This window comes from Panicum virgatum, chromosome 6K (assembly GCF_016808335.1).
Source record: "Panicum virgatum strain AP13 chromosome 6K, P.virgatum_v5, whole genome shotgun sequence".
In the NCBI taxonomy this organism is placed as follows: Eukaryota; Viridiplantae; Streptophyta; class Magnoliopsida; order Poales; family Poaceae; genus Panicum; species Panicum virgatum.
The window spans coordinates 13,005,121-13,024,402 of NC_053141.1; the positions used below are offsets into that span (position 1 = coordinate 13,005,121).

General features: G+C 46.2%; 2 protein-coding genes across 2 annotated transcripts; both read left to right on the plus strand.

Annotated features, from left to right (window-relative positions):
- Positions 1-809: 809 nt before the first annotated feature.
- Positions 810-3,474, plus strand: LOC120713249 (BTB/POZ and MATH domain-containing protein 1-like). The gene is made up of 3 exons (XM_039999241.1): positions 810-899; positions 2,823-3,173; positions 3,217-3,474. The coding sequence occupies exons 1-3, from the start codon at positions 810-812 to the stop codon at positions 3,472-3,474; spliced, it is 699 nt and encodes a 232-aa protein (XP_039855175.1).
- Positions 3,475-12,511: 9,037 nt separating this feature from the next.
- LOC120713250 (BTB/POZ and MATH domain-containing protein 2-like) lies at positions 12,512-13,579 on the plus strand. The gene has a single exon (XM_039999243.1). It carries the CDS (start codon positions 12,512-12,514, stop codon positions 13,577-13,579), a length of 1,068 nt encoding a protein of 355 aa, XP_039855177.1.
- The last annotated feature ends 5,703 nt before the right edge of the window (positions 13,580-19,282 follow it).

A 19,282-nucleotide genomic window follows, 5' to 3' on the forward strand; every position in this document is an offset into this window, starting at 1 on the left:
GGTGGTGTCCGCTGGCATCGACGCACCGAGAAGCGGAGGGACCGCCGGTTCCAAGAACAAGCCGAAGCCGACCCTGCGTTGGCACTACGACCCTGTGAAGCATCCCTTCACATTCGCCCTTACGGAAGCAAGTGCAAAACAGCAACAAAACATGCTAATCCACAAGCACCTCGCGGCCCAATCTGGCAGAGACAAAATCTAGATGAGGCAATCAGTCGAGCACCTGTTGGGCGAGGTGTTGAAGAATTCCCTCCACCAGGCAGCGCTGGGGTCGGCGTTGCGGGCGGGGAGGGGCAGGATGGCGTCACTGGCATGCTCGGCGGGGAGGAATGCGTCACTGGCAGATGCGTGCAGCCGACCCGCCTCGGCGGTGGCGTTGGGCGGCCGGGGTCGGCAAGCGCGAGGGCGGGGGGCTGGGGCGCTGATGATGCTGGTTGGGGGCGTGCTGGTCGGCCCTGCTGCTCCCATCCCCCACGCGCCTTGCGGGCCACGAGGGCTAGTGCCCACAGGCAGTGGCAAGCTCCGCAGGCCGCTACGCTGCGCTCCTCGCTCCTCCGTGCCCGACGTCCGGTGGCCACGGCGAGTTCATCCTCTACGCTCCTGCGCGACGAGTGCCAGACCGCCGGTGGGCACCCGTAGCTCGCGGGTCCGCGCCGACTTCACCTCTTCTCGCCTCCAGCTGCGGCTCGCGGCGTCCTCACCTGCTCGGCCCCCCGCAGCTCCGTGCCTGCCTACAGCCTTGCTTCCTCGGCGTAGCGTCCGGTGACCGCCGCCGGCCGGTGGCGCGGGTCCGAGGCCCCGGGGCGCGGATGGCGCTGGGCGGCGGCGGGCGCTGGGCGTGGGCCGGGAGCGCGGGTCCGGGGGCGCAGATGGCGGGCACAGCGGCGGAGGGGCCAGCGGTCGACCGAGGTCCGAGACACAGGTCAGGGGCGGCTGCAGGCTGGGAGCTACGGGCCTGCGGCGTGTGTGGTGTAGCGAGGGCTGCACGAGGGGGACAACGGAGCGGTGGCGACGGCGAGCGCTAGAGTGAGGCGAGAGCGGCGCGAGGGGGATGTCGGAGTGGCGGCGTTGGCGAGCGAGAGGGGCAAGGGTCAGGGATGCGGCGGCGGCGCTGCGAAGCACGGGGGATGGGCGGCGGGGGCGAAGGAGGGGTTAGGGGTGGCGGTGTACCACGGCGGGCCCGAGGCGCAGCGAGAAGCGGTGGAGAGGGTGGGGGCGTGCCACCGCAGGCCTGGCACGCTGTGACATGAAAAGGACGCCCCGCGTCGGGCTTCCACTCCAGTGGCGGCACGCGTCGACACCGGGTGAAAGGAGCGCCGAGAGGCCTTTCTCTCCAGGGTGAATAGAAGTTAGAGTATATGTACATGTGCTCTACATTCATCAATCAATCTACTATTGCCAATTCGGATTACGGATACGAAGTTGAAAATGTTCTTCCAAAATGAAATAATCTTATTAGACAGATAATTTCAGTTACAGAGGATCATCGATGGACATGGTTTGATAGCATACAGACATAAAAACTGAAACTGAGCATACGACTTGTTTATCATGGAATATGTTAACTGTGATCATCATACGCATAAAACATTCCACATTCTCAATAGTACAACAAACATATTTGCATGATATGTCTTGCATTTGAGCTTGTTCTACAACAATTGTTGTATCGAGTACAATATGATGTCCATCTGTGAAGAAGGACTGAATTTCCATGTGTTCCAGCTCTTATAGCACAACAAACATATATGGATGGTATGTCTTGCATTTGGGCTTGTTCTACAACAATTGTTATATCAAATACCTTATGATGTCCATTTGTGAAGCAGGACTTAATTCCCCTGTGTTCCAGCTCTTTCAAAACTTCTGGTGAACCTTGATCCAAAATAAACCACGGCATTCATAGCAGATGATCCTGTATGGTGGAAAGAAGAAAAATAAAGCAAATGGATATACTATATAATAAGCATGGGTACAACACTCCTAATGTATCTGCTCGTTTGAAAACTTTAGATGTTATGATACTTGCAACGTTATCAAGAAAACAAGTTTTGATAGAATTATACAAACATAATTTGGACAAAGTCATGCAAAAAGTACCAAAGTCAAGGGTAATATGTTCCAGAATTTTAGGAACAGAACTAGGGATCAATCTTGTAGCTATTTGATCAAATTATCGTACCTGCTCTTCCCTTGAAAAATAACCATATTTTATCTGCTAAGCCATGATCGCCGCTGGACCTGCGGCCGCGGCCTCAAATAATTTCTGAAAAATAGATATTTGTAAAGAAGCAAGGCAGTTATAGATCCCTGGAGTTATTTGTGGGACATCATATAATTTTTTTGAGATAGTAGTAGGAAATGAGCTTTTCAGAATCTGAATTCCAGATTTACATATGAAATTATTGCTAAAAGGCAATATATTTCATAATGGATCTAATTATTCTCATTTGACATTCAAAATATTGTTACTCTTTTCTACAAACTTGATTAAACTTAAAATAGTTTGACTTACAACAAACCATAACACCTTATATCTCAGGACGGATGGATTATGCTATAATGGCAAGCAGAAATCTGCCAATATGTATTGATGAAAAAAAATTCCACTAGCTCGTTTTCTCTCCATATTGGTAGAATCTATATATATCCAGATTGAAATTGCAAATCGGCGGGCACACTAGACCATTTCCTATTATAGAATAATAATGTAAAAATGACTTGATTATTTTTTGGTAGGGATAGATTGTATTTGCCCGATACATATCCAAAAGGGAGAAAAATTAAACTATGTGACATGACAGTCAGCAACAAATATATAGATTGCGTCTCAGTTCTCCGTCGGCGGCCATGACTGGTTCATCCGATTCTACCCTGACGGGTACAGCGAAGTGAGCTACGACAACCCAGATTGCATCTCAGTTTATCTTCCGCTCTGCAGCAAAGGCGCCCATGTGCGGGCGTCCTGCGACCTGAGGCTGGTCGACCAGCACACCGGGATGTCGGCGTCGGAGCACAAGACGGAGCCGAGGATGTTCAGCTCCGGCGAGCTTAGCATGTATGCTCCGCAGACAAGCCTGTTCAAGGATCGGAGCAGCTTGGAGTCTTCCGTCTACCTCAAGGACGATCACCTCACCATCGAGTGCATCGTCACCGTGTTCAAAGATCCACAGGTGTCTGACACCAAATCACGCCCTTGGATTCAGGTGCCTGCAGCGTCAGAGATCGGGGAGCATCTCGGCAAGCTGCTGGAGGCAGGCCATGGGGCAGACGACGTTCAGGGTTAGAGGGCAGACGTTCAGAGTTCACAAGTCCGTGCTCGCCGTGCGATCGCCGGTGTTCGGGGCAGAGTTCTTCGGGCCGATGAAGGAGGCGACGGCGCAGCTCCTGACCATCAAAGGGATGTTCAGCTCCGGCGAGCTTAGCATGTTGGAGAGTGCAAGCACTTCATCTACACCGACTCCTTGCCAGTGAAATGATTCGGCACTTGCTTGTGGCTGCAGATAGATATGCCATGGATAGGTTGAAACTGATATGCCAAAGCATACTCTGTGAAGAACTTCATGTCAGAAATATGAAAAAAAAACGCTGGCTTTAGCTGAGCAGTATCATTGCGATTTGCTTAAGGAAGCCTGTATTGAGTTTAACTCATCATCTTCAAAAGTCATTCTGGATCTCGAAAGCAAGCATTCTTGTGTCACCGGGGACGCACTGGCAGCATCAAATATTTCTAGTGAAAAAAGAAGGAAGAAGAGTATGTCCAGGAATCAAAACAAGAGGATTATCCGCAAGTAAACCTATAGTCGCTTGTTTCTGAGTAGATAATAATAAATTATATAGAAAGCTGCCCAATTCTATATATTGACAGTGGTATAAGAACATCTACAAGAGTCTTTCTAAATTTCATCCTCTAAATTATCATTTGAAGAGCTTTATGCATAAAATTCGTTTTCTATATGCTTGCACTCTCCAACAGCTTTTCTATATCTTGTATGCACTCTAGAAAGTTATTTTTATTATCTATCTTTGGCTAGCAAGAAATGTGGAATGGAGGATGTCTACATTTGGATAGCCACTTAGAGAAGCTGTTGGAGGGTATTTTTTTTTATCCAAATCTCTATTTATAACAATGAAGAAACATATAGAGGGTCTCTTGGGAGATGCTCTTAGATGAATTATAGGTATTGATAATCCCTTTCGCCTTTTAACTCATATTATTATGACCAGCTTGCTGGATTTAATTAATTGGTCCACGTGCTGGATACTTAAATTGTCTGCACCTCTAAACTTAAACAGTAGCAATGCCGTAAAGTACCGAAGTTAAATTTATTACAAACCAAGCAGAAAGTCATTAATATAAAAAAACAAGCATTTCAATTCGCATTTATTCTAGCAGCGGACACTCCAAACTCCACAGGTAGCTGACTTGGAAAAACGTACGCTTAGAAGTCCTGAATATCCTCTGGGTACTCCTCAAATTGATCTTGCTCTGAATAGTGTGGTAATAGTAAGGGTGAGCACATGTCGTACTAAGTATATTGAAAAAATAAATGACATGCAAGACTTATATTAAGAAATAAAGGCTGGCTAAACAAAGCGGTAAGCATTTTAATTAAAACATTAGCAGCTAATTACTAAGCATGTATGAACCATCCCACATTTATGAAAAGAAGTGTAAAATTGAGTAAACAAGTAGCTTGGAACAATTATATAACTGAATTAATCAATGATTTCCATTAAGTTGAGATGTGAGGGTCCGAACCACTCTTGACCGTGAGCACAACTAATATATCAGTTTTCGCTCTGCAGAAGTTGCACACTTTCATCACATGTCGTGTCTTTCTTTGTGCACGAGGTAGCTAGCCTCTTAAACACTTCCTTAGGTGAGTGGCAGGGATTCACTACGAGGCCTTTACAAAGACTCCCTAACCAGTAGTAGCCCGCTAAATTTTCAGCAGCTGCGTGGATGAACCTCCCTCAAGGCATGATCAATTCCCAAAACATTGAACGCACCCTTGGCAAGCAGTGATCACCCCATCGCAGCCCCCCCTCCCCCATGCGCCTTTCGGTAAGCTACTAACAAGCTAGAGACATCTAATTAATCAGCCAAGACCAGAGCTATGTAGTCCTTGTGGTTGCGCTGTTTTCCCGGGTGGTTCTCCATGGTTGATTTTAATTAAGTTACCAAAAGATAATATTGTTCCAAAGAATATATTAAAGTCTAATATCTCAAAAGTAAAGTAGTAAACCCACCCGTAACCATTGTTCGGCGGCTAAGCATACTACCCAAAAGACTTTTATAACAAAACCCGGCTAATCAAGGACAAGGATAATCAAATAGAATAAATAGGTAATCCCCATCAATATTAATGCATGCAAACTTAAATAAATGTTGTTGGGACAAAAAATGATCAAGGAATATACTTGCCTTCCTTAGTCACTTGCTGCTGCTCGAAGTCTTCAAAGTCTTTCTCATGGAAGTTCTCGAACGGTTCCTCGTCTACTCGTCACGTACAAGCCAAGCAACACAAGTACATACAAGCAAACAAATAGAAACAAATTAAAACAGTACAACAATCATTGAAAAATAGAGATAAAATGCTTAAAGACACTACACATAACAACAATTGCAACGGTAATAAGAACGCTTAAAACGGAGTTAAAACATTGAAAATATGCTAAAAACAGTGCTGCGGGGTTTAAATGCGAGAAAAAATATTAAAAATGGGTTAAACAGAAAGAAATTAGGACTGAAAACATAATTTTGTATAAAAACATAGGTGCTAACATGCAAAAGAATCATCCCTGGATGGCGGGTTCCATTTTGCAAAAGGACAGGGGATTTTCTGAAAGATTCTGGGCTAAAACATAAATAGTTTGAACTGGTGCAGACCACGAGTTGATTTTGCGGAAACTGGAGGGCTAAGGTGCAAAATTGCCACCATTGACCGGCGAGTGGAGGGTTTGACTCAGGTTGGGTCTGATCTGGACCGTCGGATCCGCCGGAATCGCGTCTGGGCGGCTCGGAGCATCGCCGGCGTAGCGCCAACCAGCGCTACGAGGCACGAAAAATTGTGCCACTTGCTCTGGAAGCACGAGTGCGGCGAGGGGAATCTACGGCGGGGTTCGGAGATGGGGGACCGGCTTCGGCGGTGGCCAGCGACGAGAGCTCACGACGGCTACGCTCCAACGAGCAATGGGAGGCTCGTCCGGGGGCCAAAACAGAGCGAGCTGGAGGAGAAAACGAACGGTGACGGCACAGGGAGTATTCATGGCTTACCAGGTCGAGTCGAACGACAGCGAGGAAGGGGATTGATGGTGGCAAGCGAGGCTCGAGCGGCGACAGTGGCGCACGTGAGGGGGCAGTGCGAATCTAGGGCTAGAAGGGTGGCGTGAGGGTGCGAGGGGAGAGGGACCGATTCGTGCGGGGTAAAAAGGACCGCCACGGGAAGGAGGGGGGCAGTCGGTCTCGGCGTGCACGCCCTATGGGCCTACGCGGGGTGAGTCCGAGCCGAGCTCAGGGAGAAGCTGGAAAAGGGGATGACTGGTGGGTCCCCCTTGTTGGTGAGAGAGAGGGGTGGGAAAAGAAAAAGGGAAAAGGAGATGGTGACCGGGCCGGAGTGGGCTGAAAGCAAAGGAGGAGACGAAAAGAAAGGGGAAAACGAGTCGGCAGAAGGAAGGAACGGGCCGTTGGCCCTCGAAGGAATAGGAAATAGGAAAAGAAAAAGAAAAGAGATATTTCATTTGCACAGAAATTAGATAAAAGCGTAGAAAATAGAGGAAAAGCTCAGAAAATTCCAAAAAAAATCTGAAAGCTTTAGAAGCTCGAGCACAAACATATTAAAATAAAATGTGCATCAGAATGAATGCAACAAATCAAATTTAAGCCTATGGTGAGTTTTCCAAAGTGCAAAAATAGTTCTTTTTGAAGCTAGAAAATTGTGGAACTAAGCTAGCCTCCTCTAATGTAAATTTTAGGGTGTTACACCTGTGCACTTCTTTTCATTATCCTGCAATCCACAACATCATCAAGGAATCTCCCGTAAAACTGCACCACACTCCCACTTGTGTCTATACTCTATTTTCTTTCTCCACGTATTATACTAAACCGAGTGTAAACTGCTTGTCTGAGGTCCTAAATAAATTCAAATTAAAAATGTGTTAACTACAAAGTTTCATAACTTTTCGAGATCTACAACTTTCATTTTGGTAGTTTCTTCATCTGAGGTCGTTTACAAAATCTGAATTTCAAATTTGAGAAATTCAATCATAGTTTTTTGTTGACAAGATGATTTCAAATAAATTGTCAACTACAAAGTTTCAGAACTTTTTGAGATCTACAACTTTAACTTTGGTAGTTTCTCCATCTGAGGCCGTTTGAAAAATTCAAATTTGAAATTTGAAATACTCAAACGTACTTTTCATTGGCCAAAATTAATTTAAATTAAAAAGTGTTCAACTAGAAAGTTGTATAATTTCTAAAGTTCTACAAACAACTTTGTAGTTAAAAAACTTTTTAATTTGAATTAATTTACTACGTCAATGTGCTTTGAATTTCTCTTTGCCGAGTGTTTTTTCTCCTGCACTCGGCAAACAAAGTCTTTGCCAAGTGTTTCTTCTCCTGCACTCGGCAAACAAGTTCTTTGCTCGGCAAACAAGGTCTTTGCTAAGTGTTTTTTCTCTAGCACTCGGCAAAGACCTTATTTGCCGAGAGCAAAAAAAATACTCAGAAAACAAGCAAGTTTGCCGAGTGTTTTGCCTTTGCCTTGTGCATTTTGTTTGCCAAGTGTTTTTTGTGTAGCAATACACTCACCAAACCACCACCAGTCACTCGGCAAACAGTCGGTTTCTCGTAGTGCAATGGAGCCGTCGGCGTTGAACTCGATCCGTGACGCTCGATCACATGTCCGTGGAGGTGTAACACCCCGGATACTCCGGGAATTTGCCCGGATACTCCGGACATGGAGTTCCTAGTTTTTGTAATTTTTGTCCTCTATGCCCCACAATGATTAAAACAGGGATCTCACCCTCTCTCTCCCTCACAGCTCACTCTCCCTCTCCCCCTCACGTGCACTCTCTCCCTCTCCCTCTCCCTCATGAGCTCCCTCTCTCTCTCTAGTGCCCTAGAGTGCAAATCCTCCCTCTCAACTTAATTCCAAGGCTAAGGAAGCTTCAATCGGCGTGGAGAACCCTTTCCCCCATGTGCTCCTCCTCGGGGTGGCTTTGGATCTCAAGTTCTTCATTCAAGAAAAGCTCATCCTAGGTATTCAACTTGTGACGTCCCGATCTATGTTTCTAGGAGGTTCTAAGTTATTTCTTTTGGTCAATCAACTCTATATGCATCCCTCAACTAGGATCTAAAAGGGTTTTGATTTTGGTGGGTTGGTTTTGCCAAAATCAAGATTTCAGTTTTTGGGGCAAAAATGCTGTCAAGCCCGGAGACTCCGGGTATAAGCCCGGATACTCTGGGTTTTGAACACTCCGGGTGAAACTCCGGGTATAAGCCCAGATACTCCGGGTTTGGGACCCTCCGGGGGAAACTCCGGGTATAGGACCGGAAACTCCGGACTTCGGAGTCCAGATACTCCGGATATGAATCCAGATATTCCGGGTTTTATTAGAACAGTTGGGTGTAGAATTGGGTAAATTAGGGTAAATTTGTAGTGTTTCTACTTGGGCATTGCAAAGATTGATTGTAATTTTTATAAATCATGCATGCATTTCTCATGTCATGTGCATATGCATACGTGTAGCAGCCGCAGCGGAGGAGGTCGTATACGAGGTGGTTGCGGAGCCACATGAGCCCTAGGGGCAAGCCCCGCAGTAGGAGGTTCGCGGGGAGTTGGCCCAAGGCCAACCCACCCCAGTGTTGAGCAGCATACGCAAGGCAAGCCCCGGTGCATGTCCTATTATTTTAAATTATGATTCACTATGTATATGTTTTATCTATTACTTGTGCATTACGTATTAGGAATTGATTGGAACCCTAGCTGCATGATCTCTAGGTTTCCTTGAGTTTTTACTAGTATGTATAGGTCGATAGCGGTGCCAGGCTAAATAAGTCCGGTAGAAGTCGGGTGACTCCGTGTCACTCGCGAGACACAGGAAACTTTAGAAGCCGAGTAATTGCCGGTTACTCGCGAGATACATTATTGTCTTTATACTTCTGTACTTGAGAAATGGATTGATACGGATATGGAGATGTGAGACCGGGCGGGGATGATGATATTAGGTTTGACAGCAGGACAGGGTTCCTAGGTGTCTTAGCCCTGCCCGTGTCGATTAAGGACCGGTCGTTGTGGCAGTGCTAATCGGGGATTGAATTGTACTAACCGCATGCTGGGAGTAGGAGGTAGTCGAAACCGGTAAGCCTAGTACTGCCTTGCTTCGAAAGTACAGGACTTCAACTCACCTCCTGGGGTAGTCGAGTAGTCGCGGAGAAATAAGGATGCATGTTTACTTTTGGTGGTCTCACGTTGAGCTCGGCTGACCATATGATGGTAGGGCGGTCCTGTAGTTCGAGGTGGGGAGGGGAGTGGTTAGTGCGTGGGGTCCGACGGGGCCTATACGTGCCGTATTGGTTAAGTCCACCTTGCAAGGTTAAATCGGATCGATTCGCCGTGTCTCGCGGATATGAGGGCATTGATCTTTTTGTCACCTCGTAGCGAATGAGTTAGGATATTAGAGATATAAAAAGAATGGATACTATTCTGAATCTTATTTGGATGCTCCAACATGCGTGTGTAGATAGGCAAACCTTAGTGAGAGTCTATCTATATAAAATATGCGGCTAAAACATTGAAAGTAAGGATACACCTCTAGTTGCTATTTCTGCAAAACAAACCACCAGCCAAATGCCGTGCATGTCTAGGTACGTGGGCTAAATTATACCTACTGGTCGGGTAAGCCTTGCTTTATATTAGTATACCCAGGATTTGTTGTTAAATTGTTTTCGGGTGTAGAAGCTAACCCGGATTCTCATCGGTGGGCTCAATGTGACGTCCTCGTGCCGTCGTAGTTTTTCTTTACTTGTTTTCATTTGATTTTTCCATTGAAAATTTTCCGCAGGTTAGACTCTCTATTCCGCTGCTATCTTTTCTTATGTTAATTCTAAATTAGAGGTTGTTTTGTAAGCAATTTAAAATTAATTACTATTTTTTAAGAATATTTTATGCTGGTACCTTCTGCGCTCGCCTTCGCGCGAGACTTCTGCTGTGTTTCGGTCGGCCTGTGGGTTGGAAACAGCCTGTCAAGTTACATTTAATTAAGCTAATGCGCCAGATGATGGCGGTTACGCTTAATTAAGCGTTTTAACTCGGCGGGTCTGTCACAGGAGGCATCCCATGGGCATTGTAAACAACTCCAGCTTCGATCGTTCTATATCCCAGTGGCAATGCAGACATCGAGACGAGACCCCGAGTTCGAGTCGGTGATCGATGGAGTATACTGGATGCTGTTTCCCGTTTCGGACACGGAGAGTACATGGTAACCGAATCGAGAACGAACACACCTATCTACCGGCCTCATCGTCGTCAAACAAAAGGAGAACCAGCACCTTCAATCTCCACTCCATGACTCCATCCCTCACCACAAAATCGCACGAACGCTCGCGCTCCTGGCCGGTGACATGCCGGCACCGCCGGCGGAGGCGGCGACGACGCGGTCCACGTGCACCGTCGAGACGGTGCGGGGCGCGCACGTGTTCGACATCTTCGGGTACAGCCTGCACAAGGGCATGGGCGCCGACAAGTTCCTCCGCTCCGCCACCTTCTCCGTCGGCGGCCACGACTGGGCCATCCGCTTCTACCCCGACACCCCCCGCGTCCCGGGCCGCGGCGCCCGGGAGTACGTCTTCGTGTACCTCGTGCTGATGAGCGCGGGCGCCACGGCGCGGGCGTCGTGCGACCTCGGCCTGGTGGACCGCACCACGGGGCTGCCGGCGACGGTGCACGCGACGGCAGGGCCCCGCGTGTTCAAGTACGGCGAGCAGAGCATGTTCTTCCCGGACACGGCCTTCATGGGCCGCGCCGAGCTCGAGGCGTCGCCGTACCTCGCCGACGACCGCCTCACCATCCGGTGCGCCGTCACCGTCGTCAAGGAGCCGTGGGTGTCGGCCTCTGCCGGCGCCGGCGCCGGCGGGCTCGGCTTCGTCGGCCGCTTGACGTCGCTGGGCGCCATGGCGAGCTGCTGCTGGCCGCAGCTGAGCAGGATGCGGACGATGTCGCTCTCGTTCGCGGAGGGGAGGTTTCCAGGGCGGCGCACGTCAAGGGTGCAGGTGCAGGTGCAGGTGCTGGCCGACGACGACGATGAGGTAGCCGCTGGCTCGCCGTCTTTGCAAACCGGCGACAAGGAGGTAGCGGAGCTGCGGGTCGGAGGTGAGGCTGCCGCAGCGTGCTACCGTCCAAGATCGATATGTATTCCCTGATGGTTTTGTTTGTCACGGCACGGGTGAGATTCAGGATTTCAGGGGCAAGAAAATGATGGAACATTGACATGACGGTGATATGCTGCATAGATAGGTTTTTTGGGGGGCAATCTTGGTTGGGTGGAATTGGCAAACTTTGCGAACTAGCTTATCATCCGTTCAAATGTGATGGATGGAAGCAATGAGGAATTAGAGACAATGGAGAATCTTAGAGGAACTTGTACCAAACAACCAATATCCTAGCTAGCAGCGCAGGTGCATTGGTCAAAAGACAAAGTAGGATCTGTGGAGGAAAAAAAAAATAGCAGCTCATCTCAAGCGGTTCTACTGGCCAGTGTTAGCTTTTAAATTGGGCTACTACTAGCTTAATTTTCTAGAGTTTGCTAGAGCGAGTAGCTCAGTGTTAGATGACAATCTCAGAGCTATCTGTCTGATACGTATATGTGCAGATCATACTTTTCTAATTTATATTTTATAGAAGGGTGAAATCTGTGAATTGTCCTTCTAATTTCCCTTTTTGTGTGCACCCTGTTTGATGTGCTGATAGTTGCATGTAGTGCTCAACGATGACCTTATCGCTCGCAAGATAAATAGCTTTAAAGTTTAAACATAGTTATGTGTCATAGTGTTGTGGATTTCTTCTTCGCATCTATAAATTCCATTCTTTTCAAAAATTTATTTACATTCGACATCATCACATCTATCTGACTTGCTCTGCTCAAATTGGAGAAAAGACAAGGAGGTATTGTTGGAATCATATCCTCAGTAAATGAAACTAGTCACTCTATTGATGAACCACACCACACGGTCCTTGGCGCCTCTCCAGCAATTCGGCTACCATCGTCTATCTTAGTCCGAGCCGGTGACGATGTCCAGTCCAAGTCCAACTGCAATTCGCACTCTCGTTCGATTCGACTTGATCATCTCAATAAAGGCAGCGAACGCCTCCTCTCCGTCAGAACCCAAGTTCATCACAACATACGATCGAGACGACACGATAATAGGTTCGTTGCCGCCGCCGAACGTGTCAGTTCTTCCCGTTCCGACCGGCGACGCGTCCTCGTCGTCGCTGACGCCTGGGACCACATGTCGACGCCGATGAGGACGAGGAGGCGGTCCATCTGCACGCCGGTGACGGAGCAGGGCTCGCACTCGTTCGAAATCTCCGGGTACAGCCTGCACAAGGGCATGGCCAAGCGCGACCACATCTCGTCCGGCGTCTTCTCCGTCGGCGGCCACGACTGGGCCATCCGGTTCATCCCCAACGGCGGCTGCCCCGACCCCGGCGACGGCGGCGGGCCGACCCGGCCACCCTTCATCTCCATCTTCCTCTTGCTCCTCAGCAAGGGGGGCAAGGTCCGGGCGTCCTGCGCCCTGAGCCTGGTCGACCACACCACCGGGCTGCCGTCGCCGACGGCGGCGCGCCGGACGCCGGAGCCGCTGGAGTTCAGCTACGGCGGCCCCAGCATGTACTTGCCGCACACCGGCTTCATGCCCCGCGCCGAGCTCGAGGACTCCCCGTTCCTCCGCGACGACCGCCTCACCATCCACTGCGACGTCACCGTGATCAAGCGACCCCTGGTGCTCACGAACATGTTCGCGAACGAGATCCCCGCGCCGCCGCCCAACATCGGCGAGCACCTCGGCCGGCTGCTGGAGACGGGGGTGGGCGCCGACGTCACCTTCGCCGTGGACGACGGGGAGACGGTCGCCGCGCACAAGCTCATGCTCGCGGCGCGGTCGCCGGTGTTCATGGCGGAGTTCTTCGGGCCGATGGAGGAGGCGACGGCGGCGCGCGTCGCCATCGAGGACATGCGATCCGACACATTCAGGGCCCTCCTGCATTTCATCTACACTGATGATGTTCGAGCTGACGCTGACAGCGAACTGATCCAGCATCTGCTTGTTGCTGCAGATAGGTATGGTGTGGACAGGTTGAAGACGGTGTGCGAGAGCGTGCTCTGCGACGGCCTTGATGTGTGGAACGTGGACAATTGCCCTAGGCTTAAGAACTGTTGCTTCGAAGTTGTGAATAGATCCGATGCGGCGAAGGCGGTGAAGGAAACGCGTGCTTACAAGGATCTCAAGAGGAAGTGGCCTGATATCTTGGCAGAAGCATTTGAGTTCAAGACGAGCAGGTTGCGGAAAAAGTGAGGATCTTGTCTCAAGCAGAATCTACGTCTACTTGTTTTTGAATTATTCTAGCTGCTAATAGTTCTCGAACATATGAACAGGTAACTTGATCAAACAAAGTTGACATCTCTGGTTCAGACCTTGAGGTGGCATGGCAACTACTATTTTCAAGGGTGAGGAGGCCATGCACCTTTCATGGTGAGATGCTGTAAACGGATTTTCCTTTATTTGTTGCTTTTATTTATGAAGGTGATCAATACTGACTTCTTCTCTATAATTTTACTGTCCATCATCAAATATTTGTGTGCTATCTTTAATTTATTTTGTGGTTGGCTGGTTACTGATGTCTGATATTCTTTATCTCTAGCTCTTGCTCTGGATTTCTACAGAATTTCTGTTCTCAACAATAGCTGTTGTGTACTGAGTCGGTTGGCTCTCAATCGTTCAGTAAACAGAGGTGTTGAGATTGACCCTGTTAGCTCTCAAGAACCGCATGATACATTGAATTCTGTTGTATTTGCTCCAAATTCGAACACGCTATTGCAAAGTAATCCAACAAATAGCCATGTGTGTACTTCAATAGTACATAGATAATAGACTGAATTCCAACAATGCCATTAGAATTTTTAAACATCCCCTCAGTGCTGTCGGAATTCTCATCACCCCATCATGATTGCTACTATTTCAAAATTTCCTTGCCTTGGTTGCCATTCTTTTTGTATATAAGTATCGGATCAGTATAGTTGTCCTTGCATTGGACTAAGGCCTACATGTCAATACCATAAGGCAGGCCAAACAATAAATTTAAGTGGAAACGTTAGGTAGTATAGAAATAGATAGTTCATTGATTGAGGCCTCTTCCATCTAAATTATGATTCGTTTGACTTTATCAACCTCAAGTTTGATTACTCATCTTATTTAGAAAATATATGCAAATATAGTTGAATTGAAGTTATTCGACTGTATTTATTAATAAAGCAATCCACAACAAAATAAACGATATTTTGTACAAATTTTGGAATAGATAAGTGATCAAACTTGTGGTAAAAAAAACTTAAATGGAGTATTCTGAGACCGATTGGCTGGAATCCAAAAAAGATAGCCCAATAATCATGTTTAATTTTAAAATTATCAAAATTTTGGTAAAAAGAATTGACATATACCCTTTGTGAGATCAGTAAAAGATACTGTGTGTATTTCATTTTTAAAAAGAGTCAGTATTTTTAAAAAGATGCCCACATTCATTAATCGAAATTTCCCTGCATGTTGGGCCTGCATACAGGGCCCATGTGTGTTTTTGGCTTTTTGCTCTTTTTGCTCAGGGTTCAAATAATTAAAAAATAAATATGCTTATGGAACTTAAATATAGATTTTGAAATTATATTGCCGAATCTATATTAGAAGAGAGAGAGAGAGAGAGAGAGAGAGAGAGAGAGAGAGAGAGAGAGAGAGAGAGAGAGAGAGAGAGAGAGGGAGGGAGAGAGGGAGGGAGGGAGGGAGCACATACAATTTCTATCTCTTAAGCACGCCATGCTAGAATGTGGAACTTTTATTAGGTCCTTTTCATAAAGGGGTGAATCAGTTTCCAATGTCCTCATGAGTGGTGAATCTCATTACTTGTCTCTAGCTGACAAGCTACAAGTTTGGTGCAAAGACATAATTTTTCTGATTCTGTGTTGTGAATAAAACAATATAATTTAATTTAGAGAACTGTCAGTAAATCAAACCCAATTACAAAAGTAGTTTGAAGGGAAAGAGATCACTACTGCAGAACCTGACACTGCAAACATCCCATCACCGTCGTTTCCTGGGTCGTAATACGAACCGGTTCAAGCTGATTTATCAGTACTTAAGTTCTGTCACCAACAAATTCGCAAACTTTGAAACTGCCTGCTCGAAGTATAACTCTTGGAAACTTAATGAGTATCAATATGATTATCCTTATACTTTTAGATCAATAGAGTCAACTTAGCCGCCCTGACGATCAGATAAGGTATGCCCCGTGTACGACCAAGTTGTTGACCGAGTGTGCAAATTGTGCAACTGCAAAGTATATTGCGAATTGCATATATGAATGCTTTGGTCTCAACCTTGTTGAGATTGAATCTTCGAATGAATTATCATAACTTATAACCTTCAATATTTTTCTTCTTGTGAGACACACTATGCTCTCTCCTATAGTCAACAGAGAGAAAAGGTTGTTCTTACTAAACTCAAAAAATAACTTTAGTTCTTAGATCCAGTTCCAAAGGTGCCTTGCAAGCTTATCTGCTTTGTCATTCTGTGCTCTCTGTATGTGATCAAGAACCCCTTGAAATGTTTCTCCATTGTCCTGACTGCTTCTAGATGATACTCTATCCTTGAAATATTGAGATCCTGACACCCTCATTGCACCAAGCGCCATTGCAGTATATGCCCCAAGTTTGGATCTCTGTTACCTGCTACAGGCCTAGTGAGGTCTAGTTTGCAATGAAATCTGCGAGGACCTGAGAATTGATAGCACCTTCTTCTCTCAAAGTCCACAAACAATTCCTACAACTTTCAAGCCCATTTGCTTATTCTACCGGAAGCTTCTCTGTTGTGAAATAGATCATGTAGGGGTTGGTTTGTAACAAGTACCTTGTGGGCTTTGAAGTAGTGATGAAGCTTTCTGAAGGATATAACCACAACATACGCTATCTTCTCAAGCATATATAGGTCATGTAGGGTTTTCCCATGCCTCTCAATCATAAATTAGGAAACGAGTGCTACAATAGATGGTAAGGAAACAACAGTCATGGGTTCATGCTATGTGAGAATCAGTGTGGATTTCAAGAGCCTCGCTTGGATACATATTATCAGATGTGAAATCTGGCTGAGTGTGGGTGCTTGTTGAAAGACAAGGTTGAGGGCATGACAATAATATAAGGATTGACCAGACAGGAGGGCTCGCTTCATCAAGTGGTATTTATTGTGTTGTCAGCTTTAGCAAAAAGTACCATGCATATTGACAGAGTCCATGTTTGGTTTGGCAATAATAAGCCTGCATGTCAAACTTCCTGGCAATAGTTTGTAATAGTGGAAATATCATGTGCTGGGTGCCAGCTTCAAAAGTAACCAGCCATAGGAGGTTGTCTCAAGCTGATTTATTGGTACCCAAGATCTGTCACCAACGAATTTGCTAACTTTGAAAGTGCCTACTCGAACTATAACTGTTGGAAACTTAATGAGTATCAGTATGATTATCCTTATACTTTTAGATCAATAAAGTCAACTTAGCCATCCTGATGATCAGATAAGGTATGCCACGTGTACGGTCAAGTTGTTGACCGAGTGTACAAATTGTGCAACCGCAAAGTATATTGAGAATTGCATATATGAATGCTTTGGTCTCAACCCCTGTTGAGACTGAATCTTTGAAATGAATTACCATTACCAATAACCTTCAATGTTTCTCTTCTTGTGAGACACAATGTGCTCTCTCCTATAGTCAACCGAGAAAAAAAGGTTGTGCTTAATAAACTCAAAAAATAACTTTAGTTCTTGGATCGGGTTCAGTTGTAGAGTATTGTCGTCAAGTACTTGGAATCATGCCGTGGTGTGTTCAGGTTCAAAAGGGGGCACTCCTTGACTATATTTGGTGGTAGGTTGATGCTCTTCCTTGTTCTTTTCCGATACGCTTCCTTAGGTGCTTGTGGCACTTGGATTCCCCATGCCTCTCGGCCCTAAAACTGTGAATGCTAGAATGAACGGGTGAGTATATACAAGAAAAGAAGTGCACTGAAAAGGAGGTCAGGCATTGATCCAACTCATATATCCCGAACAATATATGCACATGTGGCTGGTTGGGTGAGTGGTTGTTACTGCAATCAATGCTAAAATACTACTCCCTCTGTTCTAGAATATAGGTCGTTTTGATTTTTCTAGATTCATATATTTTACTATGTATCTAGACATATGTTATATCTAGATACTTAGCAAACAATTGAATCTAGAAAAGCCAAAACGACCTATATTTTGGAACGGAGGGGTACATCTTTTAAAATGCATGCTATATATCCTGAATTGATTTATCAGGAATTAAGTAAAATAGTGACATGCCATAGCTGGCATTCACTCCCCTCCCTCGTGCGAGTCTGTCCGGATTGCCGGAGACCAGCTGATACTGATGGAGCGGCTGTGAACAAGAAAGGCCTAGCACTCTGAAGTGAAATAGAAGCCTGCCCATTCAATTTTTTCTTGTTACCAACTAGAATGTCCTAGAATTTTAGAGGACAGTTTTCATCAAATTTATTGTCATACATTTTTGGAGGAAATTTTCAATTAAATAAATGTCATGGATTTTCACGGGACTATTTTCATTATATTGAATGCTATACATTTTGTACAGGATATTTTTGTATTAAACTTAGTATCGTTCATTTTTAGATGACATTTTCATTAAACTGAAGGTCATAAATTATACATTGATTGTGTCTACCTGCTTTGTTATTAATAAATGGATCGGATAGAGGATGTCCGGTTCGGATTTAGAGACTTTAAGATTCATTTTTGACACGGAGAGATGAGGGCCGGCAAGGTAGTTGTTGGTGACAAGGTGGACAAAGACGGGCAGTATCGGTGATTTTCACCAGAACCTAACATGACAGACGACACAAGAACATAAAAGTTTTCAAAGCCACGGCAGCTTAGCGGATTCTTTTCTTTCTATTTTAACGTTACAAAACCTGTGAAGATGTGTGTATCATTATACTGCGAAGTACCACTCCTGGCCGTTTGGCTGTTGGAGGCTTCTCAGTATCCCCTACGGCTTCTGTTCTTGCCATGAGAGCCAATCTCTGTTCTTCTGTTAGAGAGATGAGCTGGAATCATCACTTGAGGCACGGCTGATTACCATGGCAGGATGCCCGGCACTGCCAGAGGTAGTAGTGGGGGATACCAAGTGTGTGGCAGTAGATGCGTCTTGCTACCGTAGATGTAACTGACCTGACATCTGATTGAATCCCAGATCATATTAGATAAACTCGCCAAGCTCCGATTGCGGTTCATACACATATGGTTCAGAATCACCAGAACCTAACATGACAGGCACAAGAACATAAAAGTTTCCAAAACCACGACCGGATTCTTTTCTTTCTATTTTAACATTACGAAACCTGTGAACATGTGTGTATGATTATACTGCAAAGTACCACTCCTGGCCGTTGGGCATTTGGAGGCTTGTCAGTACCCCCTGCGGCTTCTGTTCTTGCCACGGGAGCCAAACTCTGTTCTTCTGTTCGAGAGATGAGCTGGAATACACAGAGGAGCCAAACTCTGTTCTTGCTACCGTAGATGTAACTGACCTGACCCTGATTGAATCCCAGCTCGAGGAATCACCCATCCCAGCTCCTATTGGATAAACTTGCAGCCAAGCTCCGATTGCAGTTCATACACATATGGTTCAGAATCAGCTGGACCTTCTGTACCTGAAATATCAAGGCCAATGGCAGCTGCTACCAAGGGTTTTCAGCATGACTTAAATTCTGAAGGTGTGTTGGCCCAAGGGACATCTCCTGCAGCTTTCTCGCCACTAACAAATGCAATTCAGCAAGCTGCAATTAACCTCCAAGCTGATGAAAGAGTGCACGCAGTAGAAAAGATGAAAGATAAATCTCTTCTCAAGGAAACAGAGGGTACCAAAGAAAGCAAAATCAAGTTATACTGTCATTGGTGCTGCTCAAAAGGACATGTGATGGCAGGATG